The sequence below is a fragment of the Orcinus orca genome, chromosome 2 (assembly GCF_937001465.1).
Source record: "Orcinus orca chromosome 2, mOrcOrc1.1, whole genome shotgun sequence".
NCBI lineage: Eukaryota > Metazoa > Chordata > Mammalia > Artiodactyla > Delphinidae > Orcinus > Orcinus orca.
Window position 1 is genome coordinate 82,621,420 of NC_064560.1, and position 20,058 is coordinate 82,641,477.

The window sequence follows — 20,058 nt, forward strand, 5'->3', positions numbered from 1 at the left end:
TGCAATTTAAATTTATAAAACAGTAACTATGTCGATAAAAGCCAGCACTACATGCCAGGCACTATTCTAGGTGTTCTACACGCATTAACTCATTTAGTTAGTTCTATTATTATTCCCATTTTATAGGTGGACAAACTGAGGACAGAGGGCTAGTGAGTGGGAGCCAGCCTCTGACTATTTTTGGGACAGCAGTCTTGAAGCAGATCTTATTTCCCTGCCCAGGGATTGACCCTAGCGGCTAGTCCACCAGGGGCTAGAGGCTAGAAGCAAAGTTCCCTGGTTCTTACCTCCTTTGAAAGCAAAAATGTTTCAAGGAGGCAAAAACTGCAAAACAGATACAAAGTTTATTATAAGAGGCACAGCACAACGGTATGGGAGAGCACAGAGAGAAACAGTTTATTTATTTTTTTGTTTTGTTTTGTTTTGCGGTACGCGGGCCTCTCACTGTTGTGGCCTCTCCCGTTGCGGAGCACAGGCTCCGGACGCGCAGGCTCAGCGGCCACGGCTCACGGGCCCAGCCGCTCCGCGGCATGTGGGATCCTCCCGGACCGGGGCACGAACCCATGTCCCCTGCATCGGCAGGCGGACTCTCAACCACTGCGCCTCCAGGGAAGCCCAGAAACAGTTTATTTATCGAAGTCAGAAGCAAGGCAGAAATACACACCCAGAGAGGAGTGCAGGCGTCCTGAATGAGGAGGCAGTAAAGAAGGGATTGAAATCACTTATATAGGGCAGTCCTTCCGGTCTTTGTTTGCATTTGGCCGAGCATCTTGTTTCTTTTCTCACACCTGACTGGCCCTGGGACCCTCCCCAACTTTTTGCACAACTTTTTGCTAGGATGGATCCCACCGCAGAGGCCTGTGGGGGTATGTCCACACTTATTATGGGGTGGCGCCCCCTCCCTTTTTGACCCCCAAGGAGCCTTTCTGCGCATGTGCAGACAGGGACGTTTTCCTTGACCTCCGGAGCGGACATCTTATCTCTTTACTTCAGCACAGCTCAGCTTCTGCCACTAGCTTTGTCCTTGGAGCGTCTGGGTGAGAACAAAGCTTCCATTTTACTCCACTTGACAGACACCAGCTGTCCAGCCCAGGGGCCCATCTATCTCCTCACTCATGACCACGGGCAGGCTGGCTCTAGGGTGTGCTGCCTGTCTCCTGGAGAGACCCAATTGGGAAGAAGAGAGGAACGCCTGGAAGAGTGGAGAGACAGAACTACCAGAGGAGAGGGAAATCTCGGGAGAAAGAAATTTCTGGGAAAATGAGATATTTTTAAAAAATTAATTTATTTATTTTTATTTATTTATTATTTTTGGCTGTGTTGGGTCTTCATAGCTGCGCGCAGCTTTCTCTAGTTGCCGCGAGCGGGGGCTACTCTTCATTGCAGTACGTGGGCTTCTCATTGCGGTGGCTTCTCTCGTTGCGGAGCACGGGCTTCGGTAGATGCAGCACGCGGGCTTCGGTAGATGCAGCACGTGGGCTCAGTAGTTGTGGCTCGTGGGCTCTAGAGCGCAGGCTCAGTAGTTGTGGCTCATGGGTTTCGTTGCTCCGTGGCATGTGGGATCTTCCCGGACCAGGGCTCGAACCCGTGTCCCCTGCATTGGCAGGTGGATTCTTAACCACTGCGCCACCAGGGAAGCCTGGAAACGAGATTTTTGAGACAAACCTGATTTTTGAGATTCCTAAAGCTGAAGTATAAAGTTACCCTGGTTTTTCCTTGTCTATTTAGTAGAAAGAGCTGTGGTCCAACCTGGCTCTCTGCCATCTCTGTGTGACACAGGAAAGTCACTTTATCACTCTGAGCCTGTTTCTTCATCTCTAAAAAAGAGTGAAATTATGCCTATTGCTATCCGCCATAGGTAATGGTAGGAATCTGTTCACTATTACTTTGAAGGAAAGTCTATATGGAAGAATGTTCTAAGGGCTTCCATTTTTAGATGAGCTTAGGAGGACTTTGGTTTTGACATCTGAGTGTAATCAATTCCTACTATTCAATTATTTGTTTTCAGGGCACCACATTTGTATGCCTTATAGAACCCACGCTTGGACATGCTGACATCAGGCTTCAAGACAGCTGAGCCCCACTAGACACCCAAAAAACCCATGGCTCTGGTTGCATCTTTCAACATGACCAGTCCGCAGTAAGTAGCATTGGGATCGGCCCTCTGTGGATACTGAGTTGGCACATCAGGATTGGGGGTACAGCCAATAGCTCCTTCCCCAGCCCTGTAGAGATGGAGGGGCTCCAGGTGGTTTTGTCCTTGAGCCTGACATTAAAATAATGTGTTAACATCTACTTTTTCTCAGAGTTACCTTATTCATGTCATCTCATTTTTTAGTTCAAATAGGCAGAGGAATTCTGCAATCCAAAACTGGGATTGTAATCCCATTGCTAATCCAGTGGGATTGCTAATATCAGATTGGCCGAAACAAGTCTCATGACTGAACACAGCATCAAGGGTGGGGAAATATACTCTTCCCTTTGATGGGAAGCTCCAAAGTCACGTGGCAAAGTGAGGGGTGCAGAGCAGAGCCACTGATACGTGTTGTCCACCATACTGTTCTTCATATTCAAGACCAGGGAATAGTCCCAGTACTCAGGCTATAACTGTGAGACTTTCACTCCCCCTAAAGGAGGCCTTGTCTCCTCCCGCTGAGATGATCCATGGCCAGAGATGGTGCTGGGCCACCATGACCATTGGCAAGAGGGGAACAGAGGGCAGGAAGGCAGGAGTAGCTTATTCCATGCTTCTCAGAGCCACATCCTGTTAGTTTCAGAAACTCACCCCAGCCCTCCATGAATATCTCATTGATCAGAAAGCTCTACGTGTTCAGTTTGGCAGTCCACAGTTTCCAAAAGAACAAATTTGACCCAGCATCTACTTTTTGGGAAACATCTGGAAGAGCCAGGATTCCCCCCAGGAACACCCACACTTTTATTTCAATTGTTGAGAAACACAGAAGCTTCACATCCTGTGACTGTTCTGTCTGAAGATCTTGAGTCATTTTGTAAATGCCACACCGTGATGAGTACTATTATCTGTGCTTGACAGGTAGCAAAGAGCTAAGGTTTAAATAAAGCCTACAAAAGAGAAGTGGGGCATTGGAAATTACTTGGTGAATTCAGGTAGTTTAGGCAGCCAATCTGTGGCGTTCAAGGAAAAATCCCACTTTTTTCTCAATTATCTGGGATGATTCAAGCAAAAGAGAAGTCGGCAGATTCAGTTCCAAACTTTCTGGATAACTGCCACTGTGTATTATTGGTTAGCTTTCAATGGTGGTTGGAAAAATTTACAATGTAGTACTGTCCAGCCAAGTGTAGGAACTTATCACTCCAGAGCCCCTCCCACCTGCTCCATATTTCTCACATCCATGTCAGATCACAGAGAAAGAATAGAGCCTCTATTCCACCTCCTCATGCTTCAGCTGGAGAAACTGAGGCCCCAGAGGAGGTCCGCAGAAGTCAGCATTGGAATCAGCACCAGAGCCCCTGAACAGTTTATCGCAGACTGGGCTGCATTACAACTGGCCTCTCAGTGTTCCCTCAAATGTTTAATTTTTACTCCTCTCCACTGTTTGGCCAGAGACACAAGACCCAGCCCCTCAGATTCTACAGATGAAATAGGGTCAAGGATGTGTTGGGGGAACCAAAGATGGAAGCCCAGGAAGTTAAAGGAAAATGATCCAGCCCACCATCTACTCACAGTGTAGCTGTTGGTGTTTGGAAAGAAGAGTTCTTAGTTACTGAACACACTGCAGGATGTGTAATGTCCCCTTTCTTAGTTATGTCATTAGTGACCTCCTTTGGTAATGTGACAGCCACAAATGCCTCCACCAATTGTCAAATACCCCTGGTGGGCTGGGAGGTAGTCCTGCCTCTGGTTGAGATGCCCTGTAATGCCAATGGAGTTGTGGGTTACTTGCAGTGCCCTAGGTGAGCCTGATGGTAACCTAGTAGGAGACCCAAAACCCCTCAGACATTTGTTCAAGTGAACCCCATTTCCTACTGTCAACCTTATAAAGGGAGCTGTAGTAGGACCAGTTTAAGTAGGAAGGGAGTGGCACCCAGAACAGCTGGCCCCTCCTGTCCTCACCGTCCCAAGGCTCACTTGGTCCCTACAGTCCTCCAGGTCAGCTCCCCAAGCACCAGCAGTACATCCAGTTGTGAACAAACACCTCTCTTCTCTATTGTGGTACAGATGGTAGAAACATTCCCAAGGACCTTTACAAAGAAACACGGAAGACAATTTAAAAGAATGTATTACTCCAACGTAAAGTCTAGTTATCGAGAAGACTAAAAGTCTAAGTCCTGGCTTTGCTGGTTGGCAGAGTTTCCATCTGGGTCTTTACCTCCCTTTGATGAAGGACACTGCCCCCCAAACCTCATATTTTAAGATCTGAGCATGCTTCCACTTTTCCCCAGCTCGTGAGGGAGATGCGGCCGGTAGGGCCTCAGTCCAGTCCCTGGGTTGGCCAGCGGGGAAGAATGGTGACCTCACACTTCCCCTGCCCTCCTCCAGCACAGATTCTAGTGCATTCTCCCTCTTTTCCTTGGGGAATGGAAAAATTGTTCTTGAGGGATGACTCTGCCCTGTTGCCATCCCCAACTCAGGCCTGCCACAGAAGGAGGAACTTCCGAAGTTGAGATCATCTCCCAACAAGTAGACGAAGAAACCAAGAGCATTGCTCCCGTGCAGCTGGTGAACTTTGCCTATCGGGACTTGCCCCTGGCTGCGGTTGACCTCTCCACGGTGGGCTCGCAGCTCCTGTCAAATCTGGATGAAGATTACCAAAGAGAAGGGTAGGTGTTGGTACCGTTGAGTAGCTAAGACGTCTCTTGCATAACTCCCTGGGTTTCCATGGGTACCTACAGCGAGGCAGCCCAGAGGTGAGAGGTGCTGAATAGTAAGAGACCAGAAGTTCACATCAGGCCACTCCGGCTCTTCTCCTCAGATATTGTTTCCTCAGAAAAAGGCTGTGGGCACAGAAAATACCTGTTGCTGCTAGACAACCTATTAAGTGACATTTGCTTGGAACTTGGGGAATTATAAAATTAAATGCTGTCACACTGCATAATAGCCCATCCAACCCCCAATCTGGACACCTGGGAATCAAGAGACCAACAGGATTTAGTGTGACTCACCCAAGGTCTCAGTGCCTATAAAGAATGGATTTAGAATATACTTTCTTTTTATCACGTCTTCTTTCACCAGGGACGAGATGGGGAAGAAAGCACATGTGCAGTAACATGCTAAGGGTGGGAGGGAATTTAGCACCATTCAGCCAGGAGCTTTGCAGACCTTAAAAAGGTCTGCTGCTTTTTCCAGTGAGAACAAATAGCATATGCTGGCTCCTGATTCAAAGGAGTGGCCCCTACCTACTCCTACTTAACTGGTCAATCAGATTGGATGCCTTTGTTCAATCTGGACAGGGAAGACACAGCAGTGACACCCTCCATTCACGTGGGGGAAGCTGAAGGCTGGACAAGGGCAAGAACAGGTCCTGGGGTCACAGGGCAGGTCAGACTTTCCCCAGCCCCACCCTGTTGCTCTTAGATATAGACTTTTAAACATTGGCCAGGAGCTTGGGAGCCAGTTCTGGGCTACTCTCCTTCCTCAGATGCTACCGCTAAATATTTTGGAACATGCTGACAGCTTTGAATATAAAAACGAAGGGTTGCCAGGTTATTTTAGAAGCAAATGAGAAGCCTTAGCTACAATTAAATTTTCAGAGCTTGGATTCCCTGTAAGTGTTTTGGAAGGGCCTCCCCGCCTCCCTAAGATAAATTGCGTAACAATTGTGAAACCATACACCTTTTGCAAAAACTTCGCTCCAGTGGCTTTCTCTGAAAATATAATTTTTTCCAAGTACTGTGCTTAGAGTCAGCAAGACATTGGAAACAAGGGTAGGCAAATGGGTTGGAAATAGTTGAGGGTGGCCTGGCAGAGGGTGGCAGCATTCTGAGCATGGGCAGCACCATCCGACCACAGGGCCAGCTTCTCCAGGTCTCCAGGTCCTTGGCTCCGCCAGAGATGTTGGCGGTCAAGCCTTCCTTGAGCACCTGGCTACTGTGCCACTGCCCTCTGGAGGTCAAAATTGGTAGTGCAGCCTGGTATCCTGCCCCAGCCATTCTCATGGACTCATTTCCCGCCCCACCAGCGCCACCTTTAGGCTCTTTTCAAGTTTATAGTCGGAAGGCAAGGAAAGAAGCGGGAACACCTTGCAGGATCTAGTTCCAGACCCTATCCACACCTGCACCCTGGAGGCATACGCACCACAGGTGGTCCAGGCTTTGGGGGCACCACTCCTTAGCCTGAACTGGAGAAGGCAGAGTCCCTGCTTTGTCATTCCATTTGCTTCTGAATCAGGCCCCTGCAAGGTTTCTTCTGAGCAGGGAGAATACAAATGGGATGCCTGCAAGGCAGAGAGGCTCTTGATTTGGTTTGAGTCTCCAGGTGTGCCCTGGAAAGCTGCTCCTGTTGGGTAAATAGGAAGCAGCCGGGTGAAGAGATTTGCTTCGCTGCTGGAGTTCTCGGCAGCCGGCTCCATTGGCAGCTAGAGGGCTTCCTGGAGGAAGGAAGAGCAGGCACAGGACACAAGCCAGGTGACAAGGAAGCAGAACAAAAGCACACTGTGAAGGGAGGAAAAAGCCTCTCTTCACAAGCTTCTTGGCTTTTGCTGCATTTCCTGGGGTTTTCCCCAAATTTCCAACCTGGCCCTTTCTGAAATGATGCAAAACAACACAATTTACAGTTCTGGTAGGTCTTCGAAAAGCTTTGGTGTAAGTCTTGTCAAATACACCTCTTCCTACTAAGGGAAGTGTTATATATAGGAATGAATCTTTTCTGTAGGAAATGAAGGGACCTCAGGGACCCCAGCAAGATAGTGCCCAGCCACCCCACCATTCACTTCTTTTGAGTTCAGTGGTATTTCAGTGCTTTTAAGTTTCCCAGAATCTGAGAATGTTAGAGCTGGAAAAATCCTTAGAAAGTATATATTCTAAATATTCTAATAGGATAGCAGAGTCCAGAGAGTGGAAGGAACTTGCCCAAGGTCACATAGTGACAGAGACAAAAATAGAGCCCTGGCTCCTGATCCAGGCTGGCACTACTGGGCTTCCATTTGTCACCTGTCCCTTTACAACGTCACAGTTGTGACTATGGTTAGCATGCATTGTACATGATACCACTGTTAGGCTATACCGTCAAAGGCCCTTAACTTTTTGGCGTGCAGTCACTGAGATGTGGGTAAACCCCTAGGCACAGGTGGAAGAGTTTCATCTGTCTCAAGCTCCTTGACTTTCCTAACAGTGCTTTGTCCTTCTCGTGGACCTGCCTAGCAGATCTTAAACTGCAGAGCTATCTATTGTCTACCCTCTTTGCTTCTACACACAGACTGCTGAGGGCTCAGGTAGGAAAGTCAGACAACTGTGCAGATTGGTGCTGTCTTAGTCTGGTGGGGCTGCCATAGCAAAGGACCACAGACTGGGTGGCTTAAACAACAGGTATTTATTTTCTCACAGTTCTGGAAGTGTGAAGTCCAAGATTGAAGTGCCAACAGAGTCAGTGGCTGGTGAGAGCTCTCTCTTTGGGCTGCGGACAGCTGCTTTCTCACTGTGTTCTCACATGGCCATTCCTCGTTGTGCGTGAGTGGAGAGAAAGAGTGAGCTCTGGTCTCTTCCTCTTCTTATAAGGGCACTAATCCCATCATTAGTCATTAGGGGCCCCACCCTGACCTCATCTAAACCTAATTACCTCCCAGAAGCCCCACCTCCAAATACCATCACGTCAGGGTGGGGTGGGTGCAGTGCTTAGGGCTTCAACATACGAATTGGGGGGTGGGGGGGGAGGACACAAACATTCAGTCTATAAAAGCACCTCCCAGACTCAAGGCCTCCAGTCTCAACTTGCTTCTCAGTTTTGCCTGACAGTTCTCTGTGGTCCTGGTTAGCTTTCACTCCTGGTCCCCAGGCGGCCATTTCAGATTGTTTCCATTTCCCCCAAGCCTTCTCTTGCCTCCAGCAGATGACCTCCTCTCCTCCTTCCCTAAGAAAGTAGAAGCAGTCACAAATGAGCTTCACCCCACCCCTCAGTCCCTCGCTTCCTCCCTTCTAGGGCCAACCTCACCTCTGAGTTCTGATTCCCCTCCCCTCACACCTTCTCATGAACTGTGCTGCATCAGTTGCATCCTCACACTGACTCATCACACACTCAGGTCTCTCACATCCCCCCTTGACTCCACGCCCCCATTAGCTGCCACTATCTCTCTCTTCCTCTTTGCAGCCAGACTTCTTAAAAGCCTCATCTGCACTAGCCATGCCCCCTTTGCTCTCTCCCATTCATTCCTCAGCCTGCTGCAGTCCAGCTTTAGCCCCATCCACACCGTGGAAACTGCTCTCCTCAAGGTCATCAACGGCCTCCGTGTTGCTAGGGTCCTTACACTGTCCTCTGTCCAGCATTTGAAAACGTCATCCACTCCCCGCCCTTGAAACACAGTCTTGTGTGTCCTCTGCTCTGTCACACTTTCTGGATTTTCTTCCTACCCCTCTGGCTATCCATTCTAGGCCTTTTAAAACTTGTTCTTTCTCTGCTTTGTCCTTAGATGTTGGGGTTCTTCGTTTTCTGTCTTTGGCCAGTTTAGCTCTACTAATTCTACCCACTGGGTAATTGCATCCACCCACATAACCAAAATTCACATTCTTCAGCTTGTAACTTTCAAAGCTGAGTCTCTAGCACAGCTGCTCTCTCTTTCTCTCTCTCTCTCTCTCTCTCTCTCTCTCTCAAACTGCTGGCTCACATCCAACTACTTCCTGGACATCTCCACAGGATCCCAGACACACCTAGAATCCTAACAAGTGTCTGTGGAATTATCTGTTCTTCTACCTCTGAGTTGGCTGCATATTTGAGCAAATATTGAGCAAATGTTCTTGTCTCCACCCAAGTCATTGCTAAAAATAGCCTTTTTGGTGACAGCACTTAAATCCAGCCTGAGGAACCATTATCTGCCCAACCAGGACTTCTGGCCATCTCAAACCCAACAAGGCCCCAGACTGAACTGTCTTTTCCCAAAACATATTCTGTCTGGCCCCAGTCAGTGGATCTAGACTTACCTGGCTGACCTCCCCAACCCATTGCCAGAGGGAGTCACATGTGCATGTTGGCTCATTTCCAATGACCCTCAGCCTCCTTCCTGCCTCAACAGGAGCCAGTGGCTTCCAAGACACCAAAGATTCATGAAGCCAGTCGGTCAGGCATAGTCACCACTGGAACTTGCATCCTTCTTCCTCCCCTGCTCTGGCTCCCTCTTGTCCATGTTCCCTGCCCATGAAGCCACTGACACTGACAGTGTCCACTGTGGGAACACTAGTGCCCAGTTCAGGGCCTTTCAGAAACCACAAGGCCACAGGATGCCCATGCAAGATGGGCAAGAAAAGCCTCCCCTCCCCCCAGACTCTGTACCAAGCTATCAGTGAACCCAGAACTGTCTCTGCTTATGGCCACTGCTCTGGTCCTATTTGCTTCTGGCCTTCACTTCTCTACACCTAGGTCTCTGGTTCAATCCAAGGGGCTGCACTGGCACATCATGCCAGCTACACCATCACCATCATCATCATCATCATCATCATCATCATCCTTTCCCTCCTTGCATCTTCCCCCCAGCCATGCTCCTCCTCCTTCAATAGTGGTAAAACACAGATCTCCATGAATGTCTGCAGATGTGAACAGACAGAGGAGGGGGAAGGGGAACAGAGGAAGTTCTTGAGCACTTCTGAGCCCCAGCTGAGCCAGCCACAACGCCCCACTACATCGGTACCCTGAGAGACCAGCTTAATTCCTTCTCCTTCGTCCTCATGTTCTGTCATCTCCAAGTCCTGTACCTTTCTACTGCCCTAATATCTCTTCACTGCATCATCCTTCTCACAAAGGATTGGTAACCCTATCAGCCAGGTGCTTTGGACTGCATACCACAGGAAGCCTATCTCAGACTCAAACAATGAGGGTTTTCATCAGCTCATGGCCCATGGAGCCCAGAGCTAGGGCAGCTTTGAGGTTGGTCCAGACCCTCAACAGTAGCAACAAGGACCAGATTCCTTCTATCTGTCCACTCTGCTGTCAACAGTGTTAGCTTCATCCTGATGCTGTAAGGTTCCCCTTATTTTTTGAGAGGGCTGCCCTTGGTAATCTGGCCACATCCTTCATACATGTCTGGCAACAGAGAATGGCTACCCATCATTCTCTTTTAAGAGCAGCAAAGAACGTTCCCAGAATCCTTTAGTTGCTCTCTCCTCATGTCCCATTGGCTAGAATTGGGTCACATGGTAAGGGGTATGGGAATCCACAGCCCAGTCAGGGCCACCCTTGAACTGTGTCATTTCCCAAAACACACTGCTGTTACCCCGTGGGTCAAGGGTGGGATGGATATTGGAGAATTGCCCACAATACACCACAGTCTCTAAGAAAGCCAAGCCTCCATTCGTAGCTTTTGATCCAGAATTAGAGCTTCCCTTTTTCCTTTCTAGTCAGTGTTCGACTTGGAAAAGATCTAGAAGCATGTCTGCCTTCTCAGACTGTTTCTTCAGTAACTTGGTTGGCTCGATTATTTCGCTCAGATACAGTTTGAATTGTGTCCACTCTCCCAGGGGACAACGCTTTGTGTTTCCATGTAACCAGAGCCCCTTCTGCCTGGTTGCCTTTGGACATCACCCCATTCAACAGTGGGAAAGTGAGACACAGAACTGCTTCTCAGTGAACCAACTGTCCACCTTTGGAAGAGGGACACTGGGTTTGCAGGAGGCTGACTCATGGCACACACTGGGAGTTCTACTCTTTCTCAACCAGCTACACTACATTGAAGGCCTGGTTGGTTTGCAGGGTCTGGGCTAGACAAGAGGCCACAGCAGACAGAAAATTCGGAGAAGCGCAGAACCTCCACCCTCGGGAAGCTCACAGCCGATAGGAAAAATGATGGTGACAATATATGTGTGAGGAAGGCGGCGAAGGCAAGGGTCATCACCCCCTTTTATAGAGGAGACTCTGTGGGCTACATCGAGAGATAGTGCTACCCATCTTTTTAGTGGAAAGAGGGTGCAGAGAGGGTCATGGAAGAGTAGGTAGGATAGTCTTTGTCAAAATATAAAAACAAAGTAAGAAATGAAAGATATTCAGCCTTTTGTAATTATTTACATTTTAGGGTTCTAAGAGGTCTGACCTGGTTGGTCAGGGCCAGACTCCCAGATGGGAGAAGCTTGGAGGAAGGCTGGGTAGACAGAAAGGGACGTTATTGCTTGGAGATGATGCCAATGGCACATTTCTGCTGGAACTTAACAATCAGAGAAAGAAAACCTAATGGTTTTGAGATGTCAGGCTAGGAAAAGATGACAGGGTCCAATATAGCAACATCTTTAAATAAGGACTGAAATAATTTTAGATATGCCAGCAAACAAAGGCTGGAGGCAAAGAGAGAGGAGGGGAGGTACCCCCTGAGCCATAACCCCCAATTCCCTTCTCTTTTCCCATACTGTCCAGCCCAAGGACCACCCCCTCCGGAAAGTCTTCTGTCTCCCACCCCACCCAGGCCAGAGCCTCACCTTGGTGCACCCATAGCCCTTGACCTTCTTCTATCTCAGCACTTGTGACACTGAGCTCTACTCTGTTCTCAAGTCTATCTCTGGTACTGGACCAAGTGCTCCCTCAGGGCAGAGATCAGATCCTTTGAGCCTGGAACATGAGGGGTGTTGATTAAATGAAGGAATGACTTGAGCGAGTGAGGCTGGGTTAAGATAAGGATTAGAAGAGAAGCGGAAGGCCACTTCCATTTGGGGAGAGTTGGGGGCTGGCTCTAGACCTGTGTGGCATCCAGGAAGAACCACAGGAAGGGACCAGGCTTCTCACTCCCCACAACTCAAGGCCATGGTCTTTGGCTGGCCCACCTTTGAGCATCCCTGCTAATTCCACACCCCCTCCACAAAGTCATCCTAAAAGAAATAAATCAGATTTGCCTCAGAACATGCCCACTTCACTTAGTACAATCTTAGCATCCTTTTAGAAGAAGGGAAGGGTTTTGGGGGTTTAGGGTTAAAAGGCATTTCCATCCCTGCCATGACCTTGCAAGTGCAAAGTCCAGAAGTTCTGCATCACGTGGCTTGTGAAGTCTTTGATTCATTTTTCCCTCAAGGAAGAAAACAAGTTAAAAAGAGCTTCCTTATTGCATTTGCTTGATGCCAAGCAGATTTGTCTCTAATAAAACTCTGCCTCTTCCTCTGGCACACCAGCTGTCCCTGGACCCGAGCTGACCCTGTGACCCACGACTCTATATTTTTTGTAGGCTTAGGCTTCCATGAGGGTTCTTGATGTCCCAAACAGGAAATAAAGGTTTGATTCAGATCAAAAAGTATTTTCTGGTAAGCACAGGTGAGCCTATTTCCTGTAGTCCAAGAACTGCAAAGATTTTATATTGATTAAGAAGGCAGTAAGTTCACAGATAACATTATTTCTCAGCGAAGTAAACCTCTTGTCCCCACCTACTCACAGGGCAGGGTGTACAGCCTCTGGAGAGCACTAGGTGGCAGCAGAGCACCTCTGACCACCTTCGCGTGGGTGCGTGAGCGCTGCATGGAATGGGGTGGGGGACTTGAAGCCAAGGCCAGGTCGCCCAAGGAAAGTGAGCTGACTTTATGGGATCTGCGGGTCTCCAGTCATCTGCGGAGGCCCTTGAGATCTGAACTTTAGCCAAAGAGAAGAAGAGGGAGCTGGCCATCCCGGGATGTGCCAAGCCACATCTCAGAACCAGGGAGAGCTGGACAGAGAAGTGGGCGTGGGGTGTGCCTGAAAGCCGTAGCCCACTGGTTCCCACCAGGGTAGGAAGCTGACCTCATTCGGGCAGCCCTGCCCACAAAGCATAGCGTGAAGGAGACTCTCAAGCTTCTGGCCACTTCCCAGAATTGAGGACTCGAGGTGGGAGAGGGTCTTGTGGCCCCTTGGTCCAGCAGGGCCCCACTCCCTCCCCTGAGTAGGCTTGAACCCCATGGAAGCCCTTCAGAGATGTGTGGGCAATGCCCTGGGTTCCCCCAAGTAGGGGCAGCCAGTCGATGGTGCGTATTAGCCATTGTGTTCCCAGAGGGGGGTTGCTGGCTCGCCAAGCGGGGTGACAGCTCCTGGGCTGGGCTCTTGCCACCACACCCTGCTGTCTTTCTCAGCGCTTGCATTTCCCAGGGTGCAAGAAATCTGAGATTCTGGAACAGGAACATGTCAGACTCCCGTGACCCCAGCTGCACACAGCCCTCCTCCCTCCCTCCGCCCCAAGGCAGTGGGGCTAACCTTTAGCTCTGATTGCAGAACGGAAGCTGCTCGTATGGGAACTTCAATTTCTTCAGTTCCCCCAAGGGCTGGGAGAGTCACCTCTGACCTCCAACCTGAGAGTCCTCGTGACTGCAGTGTGTTGTGTGCTCTCATTTCTGGGTGTTTTGTGCTGCTGTGGCTTGCCTCTTGGAATTGGGTACAGGAACAAAGGGGATGCTTGACAGTGCTTTTCCTGCTCTTCTGGTTCTCCCTGCGAGAGTGAGAAAGGAGTACAAGGGTGTCCCTGTGGGTGTTGGGTTGATGGTTCTCATGGGTGGATATTTGTCTCTCTGAAGAAGTTCTGCACATGTGAGCTCATTTCCCTCTCCTGCCTTTTCCTCTCCCTTTATGTGTTTAGCTTTTCAGGGTAGTCTGGGGCAAAGAGCTCATTGCATAGTCTGAATTCACTTATAAGGCTGCAGGCTCCATGCGGATGAAGGCCCTGAGCACTCTCCTGTGCTTAGCGCCCAGTAGAGTGCCTGGCACTTAGTGGGCATGTAATGACTATGTACAGAATGGAATGGATGTTGGAACTGCCCATATTTAGATGATTAATCCCTTTTCTAATGCTCACAGGCCTAAATCATCATAGTAGATATGAATGGTAGCCGTGCAGTAAGCGTTATGTTATGGGCTTTATATATGTTATTTTTAATATTTTAGAACAACAATCCTGCAGTAAGATAGTACTTATTCCCATTTGGGAGCTTAGGAAACTGGGGATCAAAGATCGCACTCAGTGTTCAGGCAGTGGTGGGGCTACAGTTACCACCCAAACCTAGACGGTTGGAAGAGTCTGGCTTTCCCCATTGTTTGTCAACAGAGAAAAAAATAGAAGGAATTGTCTTTTAAAACTACTAGATGAGTTAACATTTGTAAAGTGCTCGGAATAGCATACGCACATAGTAAGTGCCTTATAAGTGTTTGCTAAATCAATAAAAATAAAACCCAGGTCAGTGCCAGAAGTTGGATTTAAGTCAGCTTCGTGGCTTTCTCTGACAGTATTTTAATCCTTGGGAAAAAATACAGTAAAGAAAAATCCAGTGGGGCCATAGGATGTTCTGACAAAAACACCACCAAGTCTGTGGCTCCAGGCGGCAGGTGTTTAGCGTCACAGAATTGGAGCATCTCAGGGCCTGGACGGGTCTCAACTGCCCAGTCCTGGGGTTTGAACTCGGATCCCAGGTGTCCTTAGAAGACCTATCAGTGAGAATCAAGGGGTCCGTGCACCCCTTGGAATGTTATGCACAGTGTTGTGGTTTTGTGCACTGTTCAGGTATGGGGCCACGGTTTTCACGCCCTGGAGAGCTCTGCAACACAGAAGGGTTCTGAGGCTCTGATCTAGCAGTGCCTCCCAAGGTCATAGTTGAGGCAGGTTGGGGAGGCTCAGCACCCCAGACTTCATTAAGGCTTCAACTACACGCCCTTTCTTTGGGGACTTAATGGATGGAAATCTCCACTGAGTAGGACTGGCAGGCCATCTGGTCTGGCCACCTACTGGGAAATAAGCTCTTCTGTGATCTTCCGCCTCCTCCAGGGACATCATGACTGTCCCCTGCCTGTGGACTTTGCAGGCAACTTGGGGGTCTCCACAATCCCCATACCTCGCCACCGCCCCTTCCCCCCATCGTGCATCCTCCCAGCCACGCCAGCCTGGCAGCCACACTGTGGATTGCCAGGGTGGGAGAAGCCAGACCCCCCCAGGAGCAAACATAGCCCCTGCCATCCTGGCACTGCACAGAGCAATTCTGCTCTACCTTTCAGAACGGGGCTGTTTCAGTGCCAGGCTTGGGAATGCTGCCTGATGGAGCAGTGACCTGGAGCCGCTTCCTTCTGGGCCACTCTCGTGGCTTGACCTCATATAAAGGATTCATCAGAAACTTGCCAGAGTTCATTTTAATATTCTAAAAGTTATCCTCTCAAACTTTTATGAAGACACCTAAGTATAGAAAGCAGAAGAAGTAAGGGTACTCGGCCTCTCCTCCCTCTCCAGGGTTTCTCTGAGGCCGCAGGAGTGACTGGTGCACCCACACAGTAGAACAGTCACCTGCCTGCCAGGAGATGCCATCTGGTTGGTATTTACAGACTTTGGCAGCCGAAGCCGGCCTCCTGGAGGTGTCCCCTCGCTGCCACTGCACCGATAGGAAATTGAGAGACGCCTGCCCTCTGGTGGTGATCCTGGGGATAACACCACCCTGAGAACCAGCTCTAGGGCTTTGATGGGCTGAACGCTCAAGAGATGGAGGAAGGTATCTTTTCTAATTAAAGAGTCAATGCTGATTTCCCTTTTGACCCATTAAACTCCTTGAGTCATTATTTAATCACTCAGGGATATTGTGAAGCTGGAAAGATTCTATTTTTCTACTAAAACCCAGTCTCCTAGGAATATCTGAGTCATTTGAATTTCAGAGGAAATTTTATTAGTAGCTGGGATTTCCAAACACTGGGGCAGCCAGAAAGTCTTCTGCTTCATCCCAGCCTCTTTTCTGGAGTCTTGGGGTCCGTGGTCCTGCTCTTCAAGGAGCTGGAAGCCCAGAGCCTGCTTGGGCTCCGGCTTCAGCCTCAGGTCTGGGCTAAGAAGCCCTCGATGCCCCCAAACACATACACTCAGTCTCAGCGCTACCTTCTGCTCCCCAGGGGGCCTACCTGCTTCCCCCTTCCCTCAGTGTTGGGTCCTGCACCTCGGCCCCAAGGGCTGGCTGGGGACCTGCTTGCCTTCACTGCCTCATCTCTCCTGCACCCAGACTCCCTTTGCCATGCCCTGCCCACCTCCTGAGCTACCCGTTACCTCTTGTTAAATCCAAAGCAGTGGTTGTCACCTAAATCACCCAGGATCTCACTGAGATGCAGACACTTTTCAGTGGGTATGGGAAGGCCCAAGAGTCCGCATTTCCAACAAGGTCCCACGTGATGCTGATGCTGCTGGTCTACAGAGCCCACTGAGCATCAAGGACCAAGGACAGTGGTTCTCAATCTCAGCTGCACATTGGAATCACCTAAGGAGATCAAAACATGCTAAGGCCTGGGTCCCACCCCATAGTGTGTGGTCTGCGTGGTCTGGTGTATGGCCCAGGCACTGGGATTTTTAAAAGCTCTCTTAGTGGTCCTCAGCCAGGGTTGAGAACCACTGACCTGGAAACAGATTGCAGCCCCCCTGCCGCCACTCCTCAGCCGCTACTGTATCCCTGGACACCATCCTTTCTTGGATGGGTGGTCTCCCTCCATCTGCTTCAGTTGAGTCCTCCCCTGTGTGTATTGTCCTGGGGTTCACATAGAGTGTGTGCAAATAGCACCCCTTGAACTTGTGCACAAAGGGGGTTTCAGGAAGTCACCCCCAGACGGGCATGGTTGAGGGGCTTGTAGTGGAAGGCAGAGCAGAGGTGGGGGGAACCACTGGGCTGGTGCGGGAGCGGAAGCACAGGACCAGGGCAGTGAGCATGGGCTCCACTTTGCAGCTGCCTTGGGCTTTTTTGGGAACTGCGTTGGTTGGTTGCCCCGTGGGCTGTGGGAACACCTGCAACACCTGCTCGGGGTGGGGTTAGGTCAGCTGCCCCCAGCCCTGAAGGGGAAGCCCTTCCGGGTGAGGCCTACCCTGACCACCTAGTTTAAAATGTCACCCTTCATGCCCCCCTTTCGTCCCACAGTACCTACCACCTTGTAGGACACCATCTCGTTTCCTAATTCGTTATGTTTATTGTTTGACTCTCACCCACTGGAATGTCAACTGCCCTAGAGCCGTGGCCTGTGTTGAGCACAGTGCCTGACTAGCACATGGGGTGTCTGGCGATCACTTGACTTCCAGACCTTCCCCTCCCTGCCTGGTTTCTGAGTCCTGCCACCTTCCTGGCCCCTCCCTGGCTGCTTCCCGAGGCCGAGGAGTGCCGTGGTGCCAGGGCAAGGCTCGCATTGCCAGCTTTGGACTACAGGTCCCCACTTTGCACCGACCGCTTCCCAATAACCAAACCTGGGTCTGCTTAGGAAGTTTTTCTGATCAAACAAGAAAAGGAAAAGCAACATCTTTTCTTCTTTTTTCTGGCTGCACCTTGCAGCACGCGGGATCTTAGTTCCCCAACCAGGGATCGAACCCGTGCCCCCTATATTGGGAGCGTGAAGTCTTAGCCACTGGGCCGCCAGGGAAGTCCCAAAAGCAACATCTTAACATTTGAAGCCGCAACATAAAATGACTTTTCGTTCCCATGGAGAGGCAGGTCAAGTGTGGAGTCTCCTTTTTAGAGGGAAAGCCTGCCACTTGAAGAAACAAATGGTTTGTTTCATCCCTTTCTCCCCGTGGGACCTTCCTCTCAGGGTAGAAGGCCCGGTCTCTGAGGGATGCACCCCACGCTTCTGGGGTGCACAAGGCACAGGTGAGATCAGGTGCCCCGCTTCTCACGCTGGACGTGCAGGCGAGTCTTCCTCTGGTTGCTCAGCATGGCGCCAGCCCAGGCAGACGGCTTTGGCACCTGCCCTTTTCATTTATCACTGCGGAGGGTGCTTGCCTCAGATTTCAGGTGACAGTGAAATGGCATCAGTGTAGGGGCCACAGACGATTGGACTGGGTTTTAGAGAGGATGTGGAATTGAAGCCGGGTCTCCTTTGGGAACCGGGGAGGAGGGCAGGAGGGTAGGAGGCCGCAGGAAACTTCCAGAGGGAGTGCCGAGGCAGCTGGAGGCTGGGCGAGAACTGGGGTGAGAGGTGCGAAAGATTAAAATAGGGCCAGCGGAAGGGGGCGGGGATGTCACACTGTGGGAGAAGGAGGGGTGACACTCTCGGGATGTATCAGGAGGAGAGGAGGTCAGCCAAGTAATGATGGCCAAAGGTACCTTACAATTCAAAGGGTCTTTCATAGGCAAAAGCATACACAGCTGATAGCACCTGTGGGTGGAGCCTCCAGGATTCTCTGTGCCAGGTAGGGCGCGGCTGTCCCTGACCACTCTGGTCCTTCTTTCCTGGCCTCCTGGACAGACACGCTCAGCCCTTCCACAGGTGTCCTTCACGTGGCCTTTCCTTTCCTGACACTGTCTTCTAATCTGTATCCCAGGGATCCCATGCACTCCTCTGACCAAATCCCAGCCACCCTCACCAGGCCCCCTCAAGACCCCTCTGCTCTGAATTTAGGGCTGTCAGTTTAGCAAATAAGAATAGAGGACACCCATTTAAATTTGAGTTTCAGATAAACAATGAATAAATTTTTTAGTGTAAGTATATCCTATACAACATTTGGGACATACTTATACTAGAAGATCATTGAGAGATTGTTTACCTGAAATATAACTGCTTGTCCCGTATTTTCTCTGGTAACCCTAGAGCTCCACATGGTATCAGTTTGGGGTTTACCCTGTAGCCTGTTGCTTTTGGGTGGCCCTCGTGAACCTGCAGGAAGGTGGAGAGAAGTGGTTCCACGGGGGACTTTGAAACCCATCTGCAGCGCGTGAAGCAGGCCTTCATCGATGGCCTTCGTCTGGCCTCCGCTCACCTTTGTCCCCCTGTCTTCTGCTTGTCCTCAGTAAGAACCCTCTCTTCTGCCTGGCAGCTCTCCTCGCTTCTCGCCCCATGCTCTTGGCCATGGGCGAGGGTGTCCCATCAATCATCTTCTGCTTGTCCAGAAATGCCTCCCTCCTCTTCCCCCATCACCTGAAAGCCAAATTTCCTTGAAGAGCCATGAGCTTTGTCCCACTTTCCAACAGCTGGGGCCTCCTTCAAGCTTTCCCTTGATGGACCGTGGGGAAGAAATCTCCCTGAAGCACCTACATTATTCCTTCGAGGAGAAGGGAGCACCTCAAGGCAGAGCTCCCCTTTCCAGAGACACCCTCGCGATCTTCAGGGATGGGTACCGGCCGCTTTGCAGCAGGCTCCAGCCAGTTGCTCCCTCTGGACAGGAAGGACAGTGGGTGACGGCCGAATCTTTGGGCCATCAGATAATTTATCATCATCATCACCATCACCATCAACTACTTGGTGCTTTACAGGTCAGATACATTTTCTCATTTAACTGTCAATAACCCTGGAGGCTAAGGAGTTTGACAGATGGGGAGGCTGACGTCCGGAGCGCCTTTGACATGGTCCCGGGAGCCTGAAGGCCAAGCCAGCAGTGAGGACTCCCCAGCCAGTGCTGTCTCTGCTGTTCTAGGGCACCTAATTCTTCCTCATCAAGGCAGGCGGGCGGGTCCAGCTTCTAAACAACCCACCAAGGCAGTGAGGTCTGACTTCACCATCCCCATGCCCCCTTAGAGGCACCCCCTTTCCACCAGGATCTTGTGTTCCTGAAGGGAGTGGATCACATGCCCTAAGGGGCCCACCAGCTCTGAGATTCTGTGCCTTCTCTCCACTTCCAAACCTACTCAGGAAAGATTTCATTGTTGGTGGCCTCATGTCTATGTGTGAACGTTCACGATCATCTAGTCAAAGGTTTCCCAAAAGACGGTCCATAGAACACTAGTCCCTCCAGGTGCTACATGACAAAAGGGTGCGTGGGCCAGTGAGTTTGGGAAAAACTGATACTGTAATCCCTTTTGGAGCACAGTGATGCATGATAGCATATTAATGGCACTACAAGGTCCTGCAGAGAAAAATATCCACTTAACTTTTTTTTTAATAATTTTTTAAATTTTTTATTTATTTTTGCCTGCACTGGGTCTTCGTTCCAGTGCGCGGGCTTTCTCTAGTTGTGGCGAGTGGGGGCTACTCTTCATTGTGGTGCACGGGTTTCTCATTGAGGTGGCTTC

At 50.1% G+C, this 20,058-nt stretch overlaps 2 protein-coding genes across 4 annotated transcripts in view; both read left to right on the top strand.

The window, feature by feature from the left end:
- Window positions 1-20,058, top strand: part of UBE2Q2 (ubiquitin conjugating enzyme E2 Q2) — a 369,008-nt gene that overhangs the window by 292,878 nt on the left and 56,072 nt on the right. The window lies entirely within an intron of this gene.
- The window catches only part of TMEM266 (transmembrane protein 266), a 144,161-nt gene that overhangs the window by 53,706 nt on the left and 70,397 nt on the right, over window positions 1-20,058 (top strand). For all 3 annotated transcript variants that reach the window (XM_004276351.3, XM_049706610.1, XM_049706609.1), the window contains 2 exons: window positions 2,009-2,140; window positions 4,612-4,800. In XM_004276351.3, coding sequence (XP_004276399.1) covers window positions 2,103-2,140; window positions 4,612-4,800 — 227 coding nt within the window. In that variant the 5' untranslated portion in view covers window positions 2,009-2,102. The remainder of the gene's footprint in view (window positions 1-2,008; window positions 2,141-4,611; window positions 4,801-20,058) is intronic.